At 38.0% G+C, this 20,418-nt stretch overlaps 1 protein-coding gene across 4 annotated transcripts in view; it reads right to left on the reverse strand.

Annotated features, from left to right (window-relative positions):
* Window positions 1-20,418, reverse strand: part of ADAMTS9 (ADAM metallopeptidase with thrombospondin type 1 motif 9) — a 207,846-nt gene that overhangs the window by 106,445 nt on the left and 80,983 nt on the right. For all 4 annotated transcript variants that reach the window (XM_074404499.1, XM_074404500.1, XM_010350914.3 and 1 more), the window contains 6 exons: window positions 15,028-15,147; window positions 12,296-12,400; window positions 11,991-12,158; window positions 9,909-10,178; window positions 4,798-4,959; window positions 2,352-2,528 (listed from right to left, as the gene is read on the reverse strand). In XM_074404499.1, coding sequence (XP_074260600.1) covers window positions 2,352-2,528; window positions 4,798-4,959; window positions 9,909-10,178; window positions 11,991-12,158; window positions 12,296-12,400; window positions 15,028-15,147 — 1,002 coding nt within the window. The remainder of the gene's footprint in view (window positions 1-2,351; window positions 2,529-4,797; window positions 4,960-9,908; window positions 10,179-11,990; window positions 12,159-12,295; window positions 12,401-15,027; window positions 15,148-20,418) is intronic.

Below are 20,418 nucleotides of genomic sequence, written 5' to 3' on the forward strand. Positions count from 1 at the left end.
CATGTTAGCACCTCCAACATACTTTTTATTGTTGTTAGTTTCACTGTCAGTTACAATGATGAAGCACCATGGAAGTGGCTTTATGGCTATTAACACAATTACTGAGGTATGCTCACATTTGGACTTACTAAGATATTATACCAAAGCATCCACAGAAATAAACATACAATTAAAATCAAAATCCTACAGTAAGAATCTGAAAGACTGCCCTCTCACACATATATTTAGGAAAAGTAATATATTACAAAGATATCTATTTATAGAAAATGCTTTTGATTTAATTTTTTTAAATCACAAAAGCCTTGCAGAAGTGGTCTTGCTCTTTAGTAGAGGCTTTAAACAGATATTTGAATAATGATCACTTTATAAAGAAAGCACCGAAATCATGTAGGCAGCAAAATGATTTTAAAAATCCATGCACTTGCTTCTGTGCATACTAGAGCATTATAATTTGTCTCTCTTTCTTCCTGTTTCGGAAATCTTTGTGCAGACCCAAGGAGAACAACTACATGAAATAAACCTTATGTCTTCACTTACAATAATTAGCGATTCATGTTTTAAAATTTAAACACCTGTGCTCTTAAAATATCTGCAGGGGAGGGTAGTGATCCTGTGTAAAAAATTGAAGTGTATTTAGAAAGTGTTTAAGGAAGAGGATACCATGGAAAATAATTTATAATTCTCCAGGACTATAGGTTTTCCCCTCCATTTTCTCAAATAATTATTCCTGGAGAGATAAATATAGAATGATCAATGGAATTGATATGATCAATGGAATTGAGTGTGAGAAGGAAAATGCACAAGGAAAAAAATTCTTTTTTTTCACCAAACCACAAGAACATGCAACAAATAGGCTTGTGTATTCCTTCTTTAGGGTTAAAAGTTTTTTTCTTTCCTTTTTTTTTTTTTTTGGTCAAAATTAATGAAATACCTCTTTGTGGAGAGCTAGCCGACTTTCTGAAACATAACTCTGGCACTGGTGTTACTGTTGGTCAAGTAAACTGGGTGAAAATATAATGAGCTCAAGAGGGAATTTCATGAAAAATAATATGTAATAGGTGATGAGGGAAGTTGAGAATGTCAGAAAATGTTCCTGACATTCAAAAGTTGTTTCTGATCTTCAAAAATGTTCATGTGGGAAAGGTGCCATTTTATAGGCAAAATACTCCTAGTGAATTGACTAGAGGTACAACAAACCAGAGCTCTCTGACTCAGAGTGGCATTTCTTAAACTCTGGAAGACAATACTTACAGTCCAGCTAAATAGTACCAGTAGAGATAATGCTCCAAATTCTACTAGATTTCTACTTAATATGAAGTACAGTGATTATATAGTTAGTGTTATACCTGCAGACACGACCCCAGCCATTGAAACCCTTGACTCTTAGAAATGTCAATAGGTATTAACCATGTCACTTTACTTAATCTGCTCCTTAGCTGGTTTCAGAGATGGTTAAGACTTGTCAGAACCATACTGAATAAAAAACATTCTGGGTATGACTTAATATAATACTAAATTCAGCTTCAGTGCAATTAACGTATTTACAGGACCATTTTTACTCTATTTACATGAAACAGCCCTAACGGCTCCACAGCTTATGGGCACAACTCAGCCAAAGTATTGTTTCGACACAGCTGATCCTTCTGTTTGCCAAGAGCTGCCCCAAAGTTTGCATCGTATTTACAGTGGCAAACCTGTCTCACCATGTCAGCTGCTGGCTAAGCAGATAGCAAAGGAAGACTAGGACCAAAGCAAAAAATGGTCTCAAAGGAGCCTCCTGTCTCTGTGCAAGAGAGAGAACATTTCCGACATCATAACAGGCACCAGGTCACCTGTTTCATTTTTGGTCTTTTGTATTTTCAAAATGATGTTAGTATATTTTGTGGGCACAGCCTTTGTACAGATTATGTTGAGAGCCATACCCGAGTCACACAGGAAAATCAGTCACTGAAGAAAAATTGCTTTGGCCTCAATAAGCAGGTGTCTTTCCCAAAAAGTCAAAACTACCATAGCTTAGAAAAGGAAAGAATGTCTGCTATTGAGTTGTCTGCTAAAATCACTACATGTGTATGTGTCTGTGCGTATGTGTCTGTGCGTATTTCTGCTAAGAAAAGGCAGCTACTTCTTGGCACCAGGTCCTGTATGAGGTACACATATTCTGTAAAGTCACTTTGGCAATATCATAAAAAGTTAATTCTATTTTATGTCAATACGGAGAAAATAATAGACTATTTCTAGCAGAGTTTCTGGGATGCCCTTGTCAGGGTGATAATTATCTGCCGCAGAGGAGTGCCCAGAATACCTTGCAATTAGATAGTTTGTTTAACAAACATGAATAGTTAGGGCCGTACCGAGCTCCAAGGGCCAGTACTCCATGCAGCGTCGTGTGGACAAGCATGTGTGTTACACTGCTCACGATCGGGAGGTTTATCAAGAATTTCACAGCTCAAATCTGGAAACCGTTCACCATTGGACCGCTGACAGACCACCAGTCTTGTTCTCATGCCTCCACCGCACAGTTTTGTGCACTAGAAGAAGGAAGAGGAAGGTTGAAGTTATTTTGTCTGAAAGACCAATGACAAATTTTCTTTCTCCCTAATTTCTTAGCCAAAGTCAGTTATGGCATTGAGCAAGGTAAGCCTCTGACAGATGGAACCAGGGTGAATTACCAGTAGTGATACGTGAAACAGACCTAAGGCTCTCCCACCTTAATGGCAGGTATTAGTTATTGAGTGCTTTCTCTTCACTTGCACTGAGGGCTTTTGCATATATTATCTAATCAAGAGGAGTATAATTATCCCATCTTACATATGAAGCAATTAAGATGAAGGGAGGTTAATTAACTTGATCAAGGCCAATCTGTTAGCAAGTGTCAAAGATTCTTTGAGAAATACAAAACCAAACCAAACCAAATCAAGCCAAACTAAACCAAAACAAAAATAAACAAACAAAAACTACCTAATACCAAACAAAGGAGATAATAACCGGCTCAATTTTCTGGCAACTTCTAAGAAGCTGTCACCAATCCCTGGCTGTTCTCTGATTTCAGTCTCTATAGCCTTTTATGACACTAAACTATTTTACTGTATTTCTGAATCTGAGGACAACTATGACTTTCCCCTTGGATGAATAAACAGGATGGGTAAGGTTCTGACTCCTGGCTAGATCTAAACTTCTGAGGCAGGAACACGTTGTATTTCTTGGACAGTGCTGCTGTGCTCAAATCCAGCAACACTGACATTTGCTTTCCCTGCTGTGCCAAGGCCAGATCTCCCACAGAATTTGGAATGATCTGGTCTGTGCTGACAGCAAAGCATCTCAGCAAGTTCATGTATCCTTCTGGCCTAAATCCAATTACAGAAGCTTAATCACAGGCCCCACAGGACAGAACTTTGCGAGGAGGTTTTGGGAAATCCACAATACATGAGTCACAAAGGCTCATTCCCCTTTCTTTCCCTTCAACAAAGCTCTCCAGAATGACGCAACTGTCAATGAAAGTCAACAAAAACCCTGTTATGACTCCCTATGACTACTAGGTTACGTGGATGCAACCATGAAATGTGGACACGTGATTTCAGTTAGCCAAGGATGTGGACTAACATGCCCATCAGTCTCATTTGTCTTTTTCCCCCTCTTGGCACTGGGGCCTCCAAGGTGTTATTTCTTGTGTTTTATTTGATAAATGTTATAGTCAAGACAGAACAACTCGACAAACTTTAAATATGCGCTCTCCCTGTGGATTCAAGAATAGAGAGATATATTCTTAGTTAATTAAACACAAAACAATAAGCATCTAAGCCCTATGTATAATAGGGGCTAAAAACTCCAGTTAATCACAGTATTCTTAATGATAATACTTATTCTTAACATTAATTATTATTACATTGTAGTACCAGTTACTTGATGAAAGGCTACGGCCTAGGCATTTGACAGGTACTATCTCATATCACAGTCATAAATACTAAGAAGTTGGTGCTACTATTATCCTTAGTTACAGATGAAAATATAAGCATTTGGCAGATAGTACATTATTTGCTAAGGTAACAAAACTTTTAAGAGCCATAGCTGGGAACAGAACATAGTTTTCTCAGCTTCTAATACTGAGAAATATTATTATTTATTTTTTAAGAAATTTAAAATTTTATTTTATTTAATAATACATTTTTTATAAATAAAATTTCTTTATTAATTTATACATAAACAAAAATTTATAAATAAAGTTAATTTATAAATAAACTTAGTTGTTATCCCTTAGCAGTTGTCAGAGACAACTCTGAAAAGGTAGCAGCTAAAGAATTCCATATTTGAGAATACACAGCTAACTACTCACTTCCACAATAAAAACACATTATCTTTCACAGGAGTTATAACACCTATTCAATCTGGTTTCATTAGGGATTTGGAATATTGGGAGACATTATGCCATGGGAACAGGTCATAACACAAACACCACAAAACTATGAAGAGGGCAAGACTTCCATGGACTGATTTAATATATATTTTCAATCACTTTAAAAGCATCTGCTTTTATTCATCAGAGGTAAGCAAACAATTTATACTAGTATTGATCTGTATTCTCTTCTAATTTTCCTCACCTATATATCCAAGCTGTCTCTTAGTGGTAATAGAAGCACTTTAAAATAGTCCAGAATGTAATAAGACAGGTTTCCTAGTTAATCCCCACTCCAGAAGCTTCTATTAGAGCTAGTTCTTCTTCCTTAAAATAAAATCTGAATGACAGATCCAGTTTGGTTAACACAGTTCCTCTGTGTTTACAGACGGATAGTTCACTCTCACCTCTCCCCAGCTGCCGTAAGCCCACTGAGGGCAAGGGCCGGATTCACAGGCTCTTTGCTCATCGGGTTTTATTCTCTCCACGCAGTCGTTTGCGGTGTATCCATTTTCATCCTGACATACAACAACACGCCTCTGGGATCCGCCAGCACAGGTACTAGAACACTAAACACATCAGTTGACAAGTTAATCCCCACCTCAATCTCCATCTTAGGAACACAAAAGCAGCTAGTTGAAAGGTTAAGACAACTGTGCTGAAAAGCAATCTCAAGTCATCCACAAAGGACAAAAAGCAATCAGAACCCGAGAACTTCCCCATTGTGGGGTTGTTTCATGTACACATCTTATAGACACATCTGGAGGCAGCAATGTGGCTCCTCCTCTGGTGTGCCTCAGGCCCTCCGCAGGGGTTCCATAAATGCCTAATATGACTTCCAAAGCAGGCCACTTGACTTTCTTTATCCCCTCTGCACCTCTAAGAGGTACAGAGGTGTTGATGGACAACCACAGTTTATTTGGAAATTCTTTTCTTTTCAAAACTCCAAGTGCCTATTTAGAACCAATATTTGATTTCCCTTTCAACACAGAGGTCAACTCACATGCTTAATGAATTGCTACTTGTTGACATTAAGCTTCTATATGAACTCATTCAGTTACTCCAGGAAAACATCATGAAATGTCATTTAGACATCATTTCCTAGCCAATAAAATGTTCCTTTCTCTCTGTTTAAAACAGCCTGAACTTTGGTGGCTAATGGTAGCAAGATCTGTTTTATTTATTTTTTTACTTCCCCAATGAACTTAATTGAATTTCATCTTGCAGCCAAACCTTGGCTGCACTTTTCAGTCTAACATACTCTCTCTCATGGTTTGTCATGCTGTTATGTTTGCATTTCAGTTCATTTCCCAAGCGAGCTTCTCATAGCTCACTTATTTATTTACACCTGAAGTGTTTTCTTCTTTCTATAATTTCCTTATCTTTTTAAGGCCAAAATGTTTGCTAGTGTCCTTTACTCTGACCCTTGTGAAATCGGTTTGCCTATAAAATAACCATCTGGTCCTCAAAGCAATGTATTTCTCAAGATTTATCAAGACTCAAACTGCATTTGCAAGCATGTTATTAGTTTCAGGTTCTGAAGCTGATTTTTGCTTTCTAGCTAATCGTAGCTCACGTCAGCGTTACTTCAAAATAGGCTCCATCAGACATTGCTTCTTGCTGGTCATCTTCTTCTGTATCAAGATGTGAATATATTTTGTTGCCCATTGAACTGGACCACTATTAACTTCCCTGCCCATGCTGGCCAAATCATAAGTGTTTTAAAATCGGTACCTACATTTTCATTTTATATTGGGTTTAATTTTTTAATGTGGAGCCAGATAATAGATTTATTAGTTCCTCTTGAGAAACTACTTAGGTATTTTTCAAGTTACAAAAATTTTACCTTTATTCTTTGAGGATTCTGGTATACTTACTCTCAACCTTAAAATATTCATTTTCTACTCTTTTTTTTTTTTTTTTTTTTTTTTTTTGAGATGGGGTTTTCTCTGTCACTCTGTCACCTAGGGTGGGACACAGTTGTATGATCATAGCTTACTATGGCCTCAACCTCTCAGCTCAAGCCATCTTCACATCTCAGTCTCCCATGTAGCTAGGACCACCAGTGCACACTATCATGCCTAGATAATTTTCTAAAAATTTTTTGTAGAGACAAGGTCTCACTATGTTGCCCCAACTGATCTCAAACCCCTAGCTTCAAGCAATCCTCCTGTCTTAGCATCCCAAAGTGCTGGGATTACAGGAGTAAGCCACCATGCCTGGCATTACTTCCTACCTTCCTACTTTTAGACAGCTTAGTATAATTAAAAAAACAGAGAACTATTATTTTAATTAGCTTTGTTTGAGGACCAGAATTTAGGAAGGGCCTTTCATGGTATAAATGGATTTGTAATCTGTATCTTGGTCCTTGGGCTTTCCCCTTCATAATTTAATCTTGTATCATTCCTTTATTATGTCAGGGGCCAGCTTTATTGCCCCAGTAAAGTGGTAGGCTCCTTGAGGAAGGGCTTAATGTTATAACTGGTATCCCTATTATCTCCTATAGTGCTGGTCACAGGATTTGCTACCCGGTCCAGTTAAAGATTCTGGAAGGAACAGCTCTAGAAAGTACATGGTATTGTCTCTCCAATATGGCTGATGGGTGCAAGGAGGAATACCCGATCTAAGGTCAACCAATCCACTGGCCACCCAGGGAGCAACTGGATTTTTCCTACTGAGAATCCAACTGAAGTACTGGTGATAGTTCTCAGCTTGGGCCAGGCAGCGGCACTGCACGTTTTGAGCCTGCTTGGGTCTTTATACTCCCACAGACAGATGAAGTATTGTATTGTACATAACCCTTTTCCAGGTCTAATTTTGCCATTATTTAACAGGGATTCTTAGTTCCATTCCTCCATGTTGCAGACTTTCAGTCTGGACTTTTGTTAACAAAGTCCCTGACCTCTTTAAATGACAACATTTTCCTAGGTAAACATTTATTTAAACAAACCTTATATCTATTAGTGAAACGTTCATGAGATTTGTCATCCACAATGGAGAAAATAAAGGAGAACGGCCTTTAGAGAAGCGAAGAGTGATAGACATTTGTTTTTTTCTACCTGCTCAAATTAACATCCTTTCCCTTACTTCCGGCAGCACAATTTCCTTTAAGAAACCATTCCTCTCTACTGTAGGTGCCATCTTAGTCTGTCCATTAAGATGCTCTGTCCTATTGTGGTCAGAGGTGGGCAACCAGAGTTTCCTGGGAATCTGAATCCTCGGCAGAATAACTCAAGAGTGGCATACGCTTAAAAGAGATTCATTAAGACAGAAACTCTCTAAAGAAATTATCCCTTAGTTACTCCTCTATCTAGATCAAGGGTTGGCCAGCCACAACCCAAAGAGCAAATGTAGGCTACCAGCTGTTTTTAGAAATAAGGTTTTATTGGAACAGAGGCAGGCCCACTTATTTACACATTGTCTATGCCTGCTTTTGTGCTGCAACACACAGCTGATTAGCTGCGACAGAGACTATATGGTTCACACAGCTGAAAAGATTTACTATCTGGCCCTCGGCAGACAAAACTTTCCAGCCCCTGAGCTACAGCCCTGAAGATGCTCTGGTCCCTGTCCCTCCTGGGGCTAAACGAACAGCTTTGTTTTTCTTTCACTTGAAAGAGTCAATTTCTTTTCTTTTGTTTGCAAAATCCCTAATTGGTCACACACCCTGCTCAAGTGTATGGAGAAATGTATTGTAAAATGAAGTTCTTACTCCAGAAATCACTGAATAACTTGATTCCCATTCTCCAATGTTTGTAACGCTTTGCTGCCTTTTCTGCCATGGAAGGCAGGAAGACCACGTACAGATTGTGTACCACGCAATGCAGTGCAAAGATGATGCACATCCTTCATCCTCCTGAGAGGAGGTCAGACACATCAAGCTAAGACTGAAAATCACATTGTCCAGCTTCAGCCTCACTTAACTTAGGGGGAAAAAAAAAATCTCCAAACAAAAAACAAGCACAATGAGGAAAAGAATGGTATTACCCATCGCTACAAAAAGCTTACCTAATCCTCCCTAATTGGGAGCTCTGCCCAAGGCCAGAATCATTCAATCTTAAAGGAATGTATCATCCCCAAATGTAGTCCTAAATAAGCATGGCACTAAAATGCTCTCTTCAAATCCTAGTGCTATCACTAGACTACACATGTGTGAGTTCTGAATTCTGTCAACAAGGAAAAACCATGACACACTCAATGATTATTTCCCTGGATCACCCTTTACTTTCTCAGAACTGAAATCTCTTCTAACCCAGGCAAAGGCAGCCCAAAAGTAGAAAGCAGAAGAGGGGGATTGGATGGCTAGGGTCTTGGGCAACTTGGCAGCTGTTCTGCACACAGCCAGCACAGACAGTGGGCGCAAATGCTCATTGGCTAATTAGTATTCATCGGAGAGTACATCTAATTTACTGAAACATAACCACGGTGGGAAACAGACAGCTTCCTTCTAATTCTTTTTAGCCGAGAAACAATTAAACAGAATTAGCAGTACTAGAAGGAAACTAATAGTAAACAATTAAAAAGAAGACCCCTGAATAATTACTAAACACCTAACTACATCCCTACCCGGGAACCTTTAAAATCCTCCCCTTCCTGCAATTCCATTCAACATGTCTGTTATTCCACAGCATACTGTTTTTTTTTTTTTTTTTAATTATTTAGTAAAAACATTAAAACATCCCAAAGCATACTTTTCTTTTGATAGCAGGTATTTGTCAAGACCTTCCTAACTTGAAGGACAATGATAACGATAATAATAAAGACAACTGTTGACATTTATTAAGTTCTCACTCTGTGGCACACAGGGCGCAAAGCACTTTATTTGCAGCATCTCATTTAATTCTTACAACAACCCAAGAAAGCAAGAATTATTATTATCCTCATTTTAAAGATGAGGGAACTGAGGCTCAAAGAGGAGAAGGGACCTGCAGAAGGTACCCAGATTTGAAAGTGTGGATCAAACCAAGGCATCTTCCCTCAGGGCTTCTGTTGATAACTATTAGGGTATCTATCTTCTAAACACAAATCTTACCTAGACTATAATTTCCCCCTAATCCAGGACAATGATCTACCACTACAAATTATATAGCAACCATGCTTTGAGATTGTACTCTTCTGGAAAATAGTAGAAAGGAAAATTACTTTCATTAAGAATTCCCTTTCAGAAAAGTTTCTCTGTCTTCTTAATTCCCCTACTGTTATGAACTGCCTGTGGCCTCCAGGATAAATCATGATGGTATTCATGATACCTTCCAGGAGGCCACGTGATCACATCACCTAGCCGTGACATCCCCTTTCTCCACCCAATCAAGACAGCTTATAGGTACATGCAGGCAGTATCATCAGGGGCTATAATTAACACATTATGGGTTACTCAAAGCAAATGAAAATGCACAATGTCAATCCCTTGTAAAGAAAAAAATATGTTCTAAAGGTGTTTCTAGTCTGTTTTTCCCCAAACCAACCTCAAGTGAAAGAGAAGCAAGCAAACTATGGAAAGACTTCAGGGAATACTCACTGCTCCCCAGGGGCCAGTTCTCCACTGGTTTCCACCGAGCACGTGGGTGCGGCCAGGGCTGGCGCTCCGGGGACGATAGTCCTCATTTTGGAAGGGGTGCTGAGCTAAGCCACTGTCTGGGGTCCTCTGAGGACACGGTGACATGGAACAGTCCTGGTCGGTTTCCGGGATATAATCCTGGTCACACTCGCTCCGATCAATCACGTGGTCACTGTAGTTGACACACACTACTTGCCGGGTGGCCCTACCTTGCCCACAGGTCACAGAGCACTAGGTTGAATGTTCAGAAAGAGAAAGGGTCAGTCATTTGGTGGAGGGGTTGAAAATTCCTGAATGTGCATTTCTGTAAATGGCCTACCACTTTCCCAAATTGCTCAGGCCAAAAACCTTGGGACCAACCTTGTTTCCTCTCTTTTTCGCCCACCCCATTTCCATTTCAGTGAGAAATCTGTCAGCTCAGTATTCAAAATATATCCCCCAAATTCAGCCACTTCTTACAGCCTACATTATCACCTCCCTAGTCCAAGACATCACATTCCCTTGCCAGGACCATGCAATGGGCTTTCAGCTGAGGTTTGCTTCAGATCTGGACACTCCTCACCTTAGTCTGCTGTCTATGCATCACAGAACATAGCCCATTAAAACAAAAGTCAAATCCTATCCTACTTCCAGTGATTTTTCAATTCATTTAAATAATATCCCAAATCTTTATACTGATCTGCTAGGCCCTTTATGATGTAGCCACTGACTACCTCTTTGACCCATCTAATATTCAACACTCACTGCACTCCAGCTATGCTGGCCTTACTGATGCTTCTTGAACATGCCAAGAACACTTTCATCTGAGGGGCTTCATACCTACTGCCTCTTTTGCTATACCACTTAGATACCCATGTGGGTCACTCCCTCACTTCACTCAGGTCCTGCTGAATGTCAGGTCTTTTTTGACCACCCTGTCTAAAAGCACATCCCATCTTTCTCTATTCCATTTCTCCTCTTGACTTCTTTCTAGGATTTATCAGCACCTGTTGCTATATTATATACTTCCTTATTTGTTCATTGACTGGATCCTCCATTAGAATAATCTCCATGAGGGTAGAGACTTTATTATTCATTCTTCACTGCTCTTTCTCTAGTAAACTTTCACAAACTTCTGGTGACTGGACAGATGGATCTTAGAGAAGACGAACTGACAGATGGATGGACAGATGGATGAATGGATGCATGGATCAGTGTTTGAAAGCTCAAGGCGTGAGAGTGAGATTATCTACTATTTATTGAGTAGTACTTTTTTCTAGGCATTTAACATACATCATAATCTAAATCCTCACAACAACCCTGTATTCTTTTTTGTCTTCTTTCCCAAACCAGATTGCTCAAGGCCATGCAACAAGTAAATGACAAGGTCTGGGTTTTTACACAGGTCTATTTTATTGCACCTTTCAGATTTCTTTATGTATATTATCATATTTATTGAGATATGAATCTCCATTCTCCTTATGCCTTCTCCTCAACTATTCTAATCTATTTCCTGAACTCTGGGCTTTTTGTAGAGCAGAAAACAGAAGCTGCCTAAAGATAAAAGTTTTACTTTTATAAAAACTAATCGATGGTGCTTAGTGTACACAGCAGGCAGGTTCACAGCACTGGATGAGGATTCCCACTTCCCACTCTTGGCAGGGAAAACCAAGAGCCACTTGACTTTTAGGGATCACAGGATACAGGAGGAATCCAGACTCGAAGTAAGTGCCTCTCTCCTGATACTTTTGGTTCTCTACAAATATATTGCATACTAATGTGACTCAATGAAGACTGGGATTTCTGACCAGCCCAACAGGACGGGCACTCAAGCAGATTGTAAACAGATTCATCCATTTTTTTGAAAATATGCATTCCTTATACACTTAGCTAAGAGTCCTTGCACACTTGGCTAACTGCACATCAGTGGAGCAGAACAATTTAAATCATAAAACAAGTCTAGCTCTGAAATATTACCCATTGACATTTGCGAGTGGGATCCCCCCCACTCCACCGACTCCTTATCCCCCCCACTCCCTGATTCCAAATAATCCACCCGCTTACAGAGCTCCAGTCCAAGGCCTTCCACTGCCCACAGGGTGTCACAGAGCATTCTTCCTTTGCCACTGGTCTAGGCAGGGTAGCACAGGCACTCTCATCAGCCACAGAGCCGTCCTGATCTCGGCAGCTGACGTATCGCATCCGGGTGCCTTTCCCACAAGTGGCTGAGCACTGAGTGTTGGAGTAAAATCATGCGGTTACATTACTCGGAATGGCTGCATACTGGACAGTATCCCACTTTCTACAGTCATGTCAGAGAACATTAGCCCCCGTCCTGCCCTCCCCATTTCTCCCAGTCTATTTCTTACTGGAGTCCAAGACCCAAATCGCCATTGGGTTCTTGGTGCACTGTATGTGCTTCTCCTCGTTTCCGGGGCAGCTGGGGGAGGATGACAGGATGGTAATTCACAGTCCTACATGTAATGGGGGGGAAAAAAAAACAAAGTCACTTTCAAGTCAACGCACTTTCAAGTTAATGGTCATGGTGGATAAAAATGTAAAGGCTAAGAATTCTAAGGCTTAAGATTTCTATGTGAATCTGGGCAAGTCACATGATGTCTCTCAGTCCCAGTGTCTTCTACAGCAAAATGAGATATAATCTTCGTCCCTTTGTGAGTACCTTAATACAGGGCAGGGGTCAGTTTGATAATTTTTAAAGCCATATTTGCTCACCCATTTGTGTAAAAAGAGAAAAAATATTGTAAAAGGACACATAAGTCATGAAACAGCAGGATATCATTTTAAAATCATTAATTGTTGATGTTGTAAAAATCCGAAGGCCAAACTCTGTTCTCACATTTGAATTAATTTCTTAATCAGAATTTGCTAATCATGAACTTGCTTTCCCAGTTTGCCTAAAGATAACATCAGAATCCCAGCATGTCAAATGTAGATATAAAAGGTGTATCAATTGGCCAATGCCTGGAATTTATATAACATATCTCAATCATTCAGACGAAGTCCCTGTTATGAACTGAGGTCATCTGTATACAGGTAATATTCCAAGATATACAAACAGGAATAAAAGTACACACCTGTTTATATCACTCTCAGCCTCAGTGGTTAGCAACTACCCAGTGATTTAATGCATATTCATCACAAGCCTAAGAGTGCTGTGCACAGTGCAAAAGTGCTGGGGGTTGGTGTCAAATATGACTGAGACATCTTTACGTTAGAAAACTTAGGCGTGGAGTGTGAAATTTTGTTAACTTGGCTCCAGACTTTGCCTATTCCTTTGCACTTGGTCCAAAGAAAGCCAAAGATAACATTTTACAAAGTGAAGAAATTTTTCACATACTGCAACAGTAGGAGCCATCCCATAGTCAAATGGATATTATAGAATAACTTAAAGAGAAATCATATTTTGAATCTGAAAGGGAGCTGCTAAGTCCTCAATTCATGATTACTTAGATGTCATAGCTAATATCTTCCAGGCATTTATCATACTGTGGTTTGGAACATTTCAATAAAATATTTTTATTATAAGGCACGTGTTGGCTGGTTAATTTATTGATGATAACATGCACAGCACTGCCATATTAATTTCCTTTGTTAACACTTTTTATCCATCAACAACACTTTGAAAGGCAGCAGATTGAGGATGTTCAGAAGAGAGACAGTACATCAGCCATATGGGGCCTCACTCAAGAGTGCGAGTTCTGGGAATAGCCTGGATTCAAATGCCATTTTCAGCAATTAGCAAAGCTGCTATGCAAACCCAAGTGTTCTCTTTATATATTCTCTTTACATACATGATGCCAAAATCAAGGCCCATATAGAATAGTGTGCTGGCGAGTGGTTATCCACCAGCTTCTTGAGAAAAAAGATCTGTGTGTTTACAGATATTATACGTATACAAACACACATATTACATGCACGTACATATACATACATATGTATAAATATGTGCTTATTTATTGTAAATTTTACTGATATAAAGGATGTATAGCAATTTTGAAATAACAATAAAATTCCAGTTCTTTATTTTAAATTCCATACAGCAAATTAATTCTCACAGAATACATTTGATGATTTTTGCTGAACTTTTGAACCTGTTGCCCTCCTACATTTATTATTGCCAAATGAATGTAGTTCAGGCATGAATGTTAGTTGATATTTTGTTTATGTTTAAGGGTAGGATGAAAGTGGAATAATGAAGACACACAGTCAGAATTTGACCCACTGACCAATGATGTGGAAGATGTGTTTGCTGAATCAGATATTTTTCAGATATTGGAAGAATATTTCCACATCCTTTTGTTCTATTCATAGTGTAACTGCTACAGACACAAGACTCTTTTAAATTTAATCTGCATCATTAACATTTTCTCCATTACTTTCTTAAGTCTAAACAATCAACAAAATAATAAATTAAGCCCTGAATTGTAGCCCTTGCTGATTCCTGTGGTGTAAATACTCTCACCATGATCAATTTCAAGCTATGAATTTGATCTCAATGCACATAGAGTTGGGGAGAGATGTGTGGTAGCACACTCTTATATTGCACATCCACCATACAGACACATATGTACATTGTATAAGTTAAATTCTGAGTCTTTATCAACTTCATTTTTAATACCACATATTTAATTACAGGTTTATAGTTTTGGTTTTTAATAATAGTTGTACTTAATAATCAGTTTGCAAAACTCCTGCAAAATTTGTCAATTGGCTCTGTGAGCTGGTACAAGTTAGCTCCAGTAAATCACTGTCTGAATATGTGACACTAGTTACTGCATAGTACACTGAAATAATTTTAGAAACATAAGTTTAAAAAAAGAGCCCAAAATCCAACATTTATCATCCAATAAAAATCAGAAGAAAACTTACATATACTTCAAATAACTAAAGAACAACAAAACTGACACATCAAAATATTTGATTATAAATATAACATACAGGTAAATCTGGACAAGTTAATCTACTGATTGCTCTACTGACATACTTATCTATGAAAGGATTTCAGTTTTGTCCAAATAGCTGGGAAGTTTGGTATCTTAGTGCCCAAAGTCAATAACTGAGTTGGACAAAGGAAACTTACCTGGGTATCAGTTGGCCTAGTTGCTGCATTACAGTCATTGTCATCTACCACTGACATGTAAGTCCCAATGATGCATTTCACTGCTCTTAGCTGATATCCCTGTCCACAAGTGACACTGCACTGGAAGAAGGAGGACATAAGGTATATATTATTCAGCAAATCATCTCTTTCCCTTACTTTCCCTATAGCATTCTCTAAGAGAGAAATATTTCCATCATAGCAGGCCAGAGGGCTGGCACTCAACTAAATTAGGTCGAAGTGGGCAATCCTGCTCTGTACAAATTATACTGATTCATCATTATGATGACCCTTGGAGTTATTTCAGCTTCCCATTGAAATCATATTTATATCAGTTCAACTCATTAACTATGAACTCCTAGAAGGAGCAGACTGCATCTTCATCATTTTTACATCTTTCACACTACCTAGCAGAGTGCTGTGGCTAAAATAGGTACTTAATAGAGAGCTCTGTGACTTTATTTGACTTCTAGGAAACTATCCTGAAGAAATAACTGGAGTTTACTTTAATATTTTTGTACAGAATGGTCTTTGCAATATTACTTATAAGAGACAAAAATATTGGACACTATCAAAGTATGCAACAACAAAAAGTTCAATATCACAGCATATAGGTAGTTAGGAAAATAATGTAGCCACTAAAAAGCAATTTGTTAATTATAAAAAGCTGTCTAAAAACAGTAAGTAGCACGAGTGATGTCACAGACATGGCATATAGGTAGTTAGGAAAATAACGTAGCCACTAAAAAGCAATTTGTTAATTATAAAAAGCTGTCTAAAAACGGTAAGTAGCATGAGTGATGTCACAGACATGGCAAAGTAGGGAGCTCCAAGAATTGGTCCCTCCACTGAACCAACCATAAAGCTGGCAAAAACTGGAGCCAACATTTTCAGAACTCTGAAATTTAAACACAACCTTACAGAAACTAGGTGAGTGCTTAATAAAAAAAAAAAAAGAAGCCACTAAATTTTGATGAAAAAGTGTCACAGAATTTCTGATTACTCACCTAACACACTACACAATCCTCTCAAATGTATAGGGATCTTTCTTTAAGAAAGACCATATATTAGGCTGCAAAACAAGTCTCAATATGTTTGAAAAGAGTGAGATCCCACAACCGCAATGGAGTGAGGCAAGAAATCAGTAACAGAAGAAAAACTAAAAAATTCAAAAATACGTGAAAACCAAACTACATACTCTTAACCAATAGGTAAAAGCAGAAATCATAAGGGATACTAGAAAATACTTCAAGATGAATTAAAATGAAAGCAGAGTATAAGAAAATTTATGAGATGCAATGGAAGCAATGTTCACAGGAAATCTATAGCTGCAAATGCCTATACTAATAAAGAAAAAAATGAATGAAGAAAGATCTCAAATACTTTACTTTTTAAAGAACTAGAAAAATAAGAGCAAACTAAAACAAACAAACAAACAAACAAAAAACAGGAAAAAGAAGGAAAATAAAGATTAGAGTGGATATAAATGAAATAGAGAGTAGAAAAACAATAGAAAAAAATCAACAGAACCAGAAATTGATTATTTGAAAAGATCAAGAAATTGGACAACTCTTTAGCTAGAATGACTAAGACAAAATGAGACAAGACTCCAATTACTAAACATCAGAAATGAGGAGGGAACACGTCTACTGACCTTATAGTAATAAAAAAGATTATATGCGAGTACTATGAACAATTGTAAGCCAATATATTAGAGAATTCAGATAAAACATGCAAACTTATACAAATTGCCTAGAAACAAACAAATCACAAAAATTGACTCAAGAAGAAATAAAAATACGAGCAGACATATCAGAAGTAAAATGATTGAATCATTAATCAAAGGCTTCCTCAAAAACAAAAGTTTGTACAAATTCACTCATGAATTTTACCAAACATTTAAACAAACATTAATACCAATGCTTTTCAAATCTTCCAGAAAAAAATGAAGGAGGACACTTCCTAACTCATTCTATGAGGCCAGTATTACCCTATCACCAAAGCCAAAGACAACACACACCCATACCAGATTAATATTGCTTATATAGATGTAAAAATCCCCAACAAAGTACTAATGAATTGAATCCAATAGTATACTAACAGGATAATAATACATCATGGCCAAGTAGGATTTAGTCCAGGAATGTAAAGGTGGTCCAACATAGAAAGTCATTTAATGGAACAAAGGAAAAAAATGTGATTATCTCAACTGAAGAAAAAGCACTTGACAAAATTCAACACCTTTTCATGATAAAAAATATTCAGAAAGTTAGCAATAAAAGGAAACTTATTCAACATCATAAATGACACTTGGGAAAAAAAAAAAACCCACAGCTAACACCATATTCAATGATAAAAGAGCAAAAACTTTCCCCCACAAGATCAGGAACATGGTAAGGATGCCCACTTTCACCACTGCTACTCATCATGTACTGGAAGTTCTAGTCAGAGAAATTAGGAAAGAAAAAGAAATATTAACAAAAGACGTGCAAAGAAAGTGGGAAGGAAGAAGTACAACTAATTCTCTTTGCAGATGTCATCATGCAGTACATTGGAATCCCAAGAATCCATTAAAACTATTACTAGAGCTAATAAACAAATTTAGCCAACATTGAAGGATACGAGATAAACAGAAAAACCCATTGTATTTCTATACAACAGCAATGAACAATCCCAAAAGGAAATTTTAAAATAATTCAATTTACAACAACATCTAAACGAATGAAATACCTAGGAACAAGTTTAAACAAGGAGTTGAAAGGCTTTCTACATTAAAAACTATAAAACTTTGCTCAAGAAATTAAAGAAAACCTATATAAATAAATAGACATTACATATCTATGAATTAAAAGATTTAGTATTGCTAAGGTGACAACATTCTCCAAATTAACCCACAGATTCAGCAAAATTCCAATCAAAATCCCAATAGTGTTTTTGCAGAAATGGAAAAGCTGATCCTCAAATGCATGTGGAATGGCAAGAGACCCCAAATAGCCAAAATAATATTGAGAAAGAAGAACACAGCTGGGGGAATCATACTTCACAATTTCAAAACATACTATAGTGATCAAAACAGAGTACTGGCATAAGAATAGATGTATAGACTACTGACATAAAATTCTGAGTTTAGAAATAAACCCATATACCCATGGCCATGGCCAAGTGACTTTCAACAAGGGTGCCAAGACCACTCAATGGAGAAAGAACAGTCTCTTCAGCAAGTGGTGCTGAGACAATGGGATATCTACATGCAACAGCATCATGTTGGAGTCCTGTCTCATGCTATATACAGTAATTAGCCCAAAATAGATCAGTGGCCTAAACATAAGAGCTACAACTAGAAAACTCTTTTTTAAAAAATGGCAGAAAAGCTTCATGACATCAGATTCGGCAATGACTTCTTTGATATGACATCTCAAACAAAGGCAACAAAAAAACAGACAAATTGTACTACAGCATAATTTAAAACCTTGTGCATTAAAGGATGCTATCAACAAAGTAAAAGAGCAACGCAAGGGATGGGAGAAATGTTTGCAAATCACATCTCTGATAAGGAATTGACATCTAGAATCTGCAACTCAACAACAACAAGAAAAATAAATAGATAAAAAAATAAGAAAAGGAACATTATTGAACCATACATTTAAATAGTTGAGACAAATTCTACGATGAGTTTATTTTACTATTTATGCCATTTATATTTTTCAAAAAAATTGGCAAAGAACTTGAATGACACGTCTCCAAGGAAGATATATTCAACAAACACATGAAAAGATTCTCGATATCTTTTGTTATTAGGGAAACACAAATCAAAACCATAGTAAGATAAATTTATCTTATCAGGAGGGCTCTAATTTAAAAAAGCGAAAATAACAATTTTGGCGAAGATGTGGAGAAAATGGCACCCTTGTATATTGTATTAAAAATGCAAAATTATGCAGTTGCTATAGAACATCATTTGGTAGTTAAAAAGTTAAACCCAGAATTGCTCCATGATTCAGTAACTTCAATCTTAGATACACATCCAAAAGAAGTGAAATTAGGTACTGGAATAAATGCCTGAAGTAAATATTCATAGCAGTACTATTCACAATAGCCAAAGTTGGAAACAACCCAAATGCTCATTGAGGGATAAATGGGTAAACAAATTTTGGTATATCCATACAACGTAATATTCTTCAGCCAAGTACTGATACATGCTACAATAGAGATGAATCTTGAAAAAAATTACAGTACATGAAAGAAGCTAGACAGAAAAGGCCATAAATTTGATTTCTATTAAATGTCCAGAATAGATAAATCCATAAAGATAATGGAAATTGATGGTTGCCAGGGACTGAGGGAAGAGTTGAGTGGGGACCAACTTTTTAGTTCAGCGGTCCCAACCTTTTTGGCACCTGGGACCAGTTTCATGGAAGACATTTTCCACGGATAGGGTGGGTGGGGGTGGTTTGGGGATGAAACTATTACACCTCAGATCATCAGACATTAGAGTCTCATAAGGAATGCACAACCTAGATCCCTCGCATGTACAGTTCACTGTAGGGTTTGCGTTCCTATGAAAATCCAATGCTGCAACTGATTTGACAGGAGGTAGAGCTCAGGCAGTGATGCTTGTCTACCACTCACCTCTTGCTGTGCAGCCTGGTTCCTTACAGGCCATGGACCAAAACCCAAAAGTTGGGGACCCCTGGCTTAATGTATACAGGGTTTCCTTTTGAGGTGATGAAGTTTCGTAACCAGACAAAGGTGGTAGTTGTAAAACATTAATATACTAAATGCCACTGATTTGTTCACTTTAAAATGGTTATTTTATATGATATGAGTTTCACTTCAACTAAAAAAAAAAAACAACTGGTAGAGTACAATCACAATATTACTTTAAAAAATATTCGAAGAAAATCGTAAACATGTTAGCAACAACTAATCTCAGTGTAGAGGTTGGACTGGGTTTGGTTTTTGTTTTGCTGGATTCCATTTTGCAAAATTTCTCTTACAGATATTTCTGACGCTTAAACAACACCTTTAAAAACCTGTTCCCGGACTTTCAAGATGGCCACCTAAGAACAGCTCAGGACTTCAGCTCCCAGTGAAAGTGCAGAGGGTGAGTGGACGCCGCATTTCCAGACGAACTCTTATTGCCCACAGACCAGGAGATACCCAGGCAGAGGGGTCGCCAGCGTCGCAGTCCCAGCCGGTGCGGCTGTTTTGGCCCCCGCGGGGCTGATTCCGCCCGCGCGGCTGCTGTGACCACTCCCTGTTGCTGCGGTTCTCCGTACAAAAGCCACTGGTCTGGGAGCCCTCTTAGCTGGCGAGCAGAGCCTTGAGACGGCAGAATAGCCCATTCATCTGAAATAGCGAGCCAGGCCAGGA

This window comes from Saimiri boliviensis, chromosome 8, assembly GCF_048565385.1.
Source record: "Saimiri boliviensis isolate mSaiBol1 chromosome 8, mSaiBol1.pri, whole genome shotgun sequence".
Classification (NCBI taxonomy): Eukaryota; Metazoa; Chordata; class Mammalia; order Primates; family Cebidae; genus Saimiri; species Saimiri boliviensis.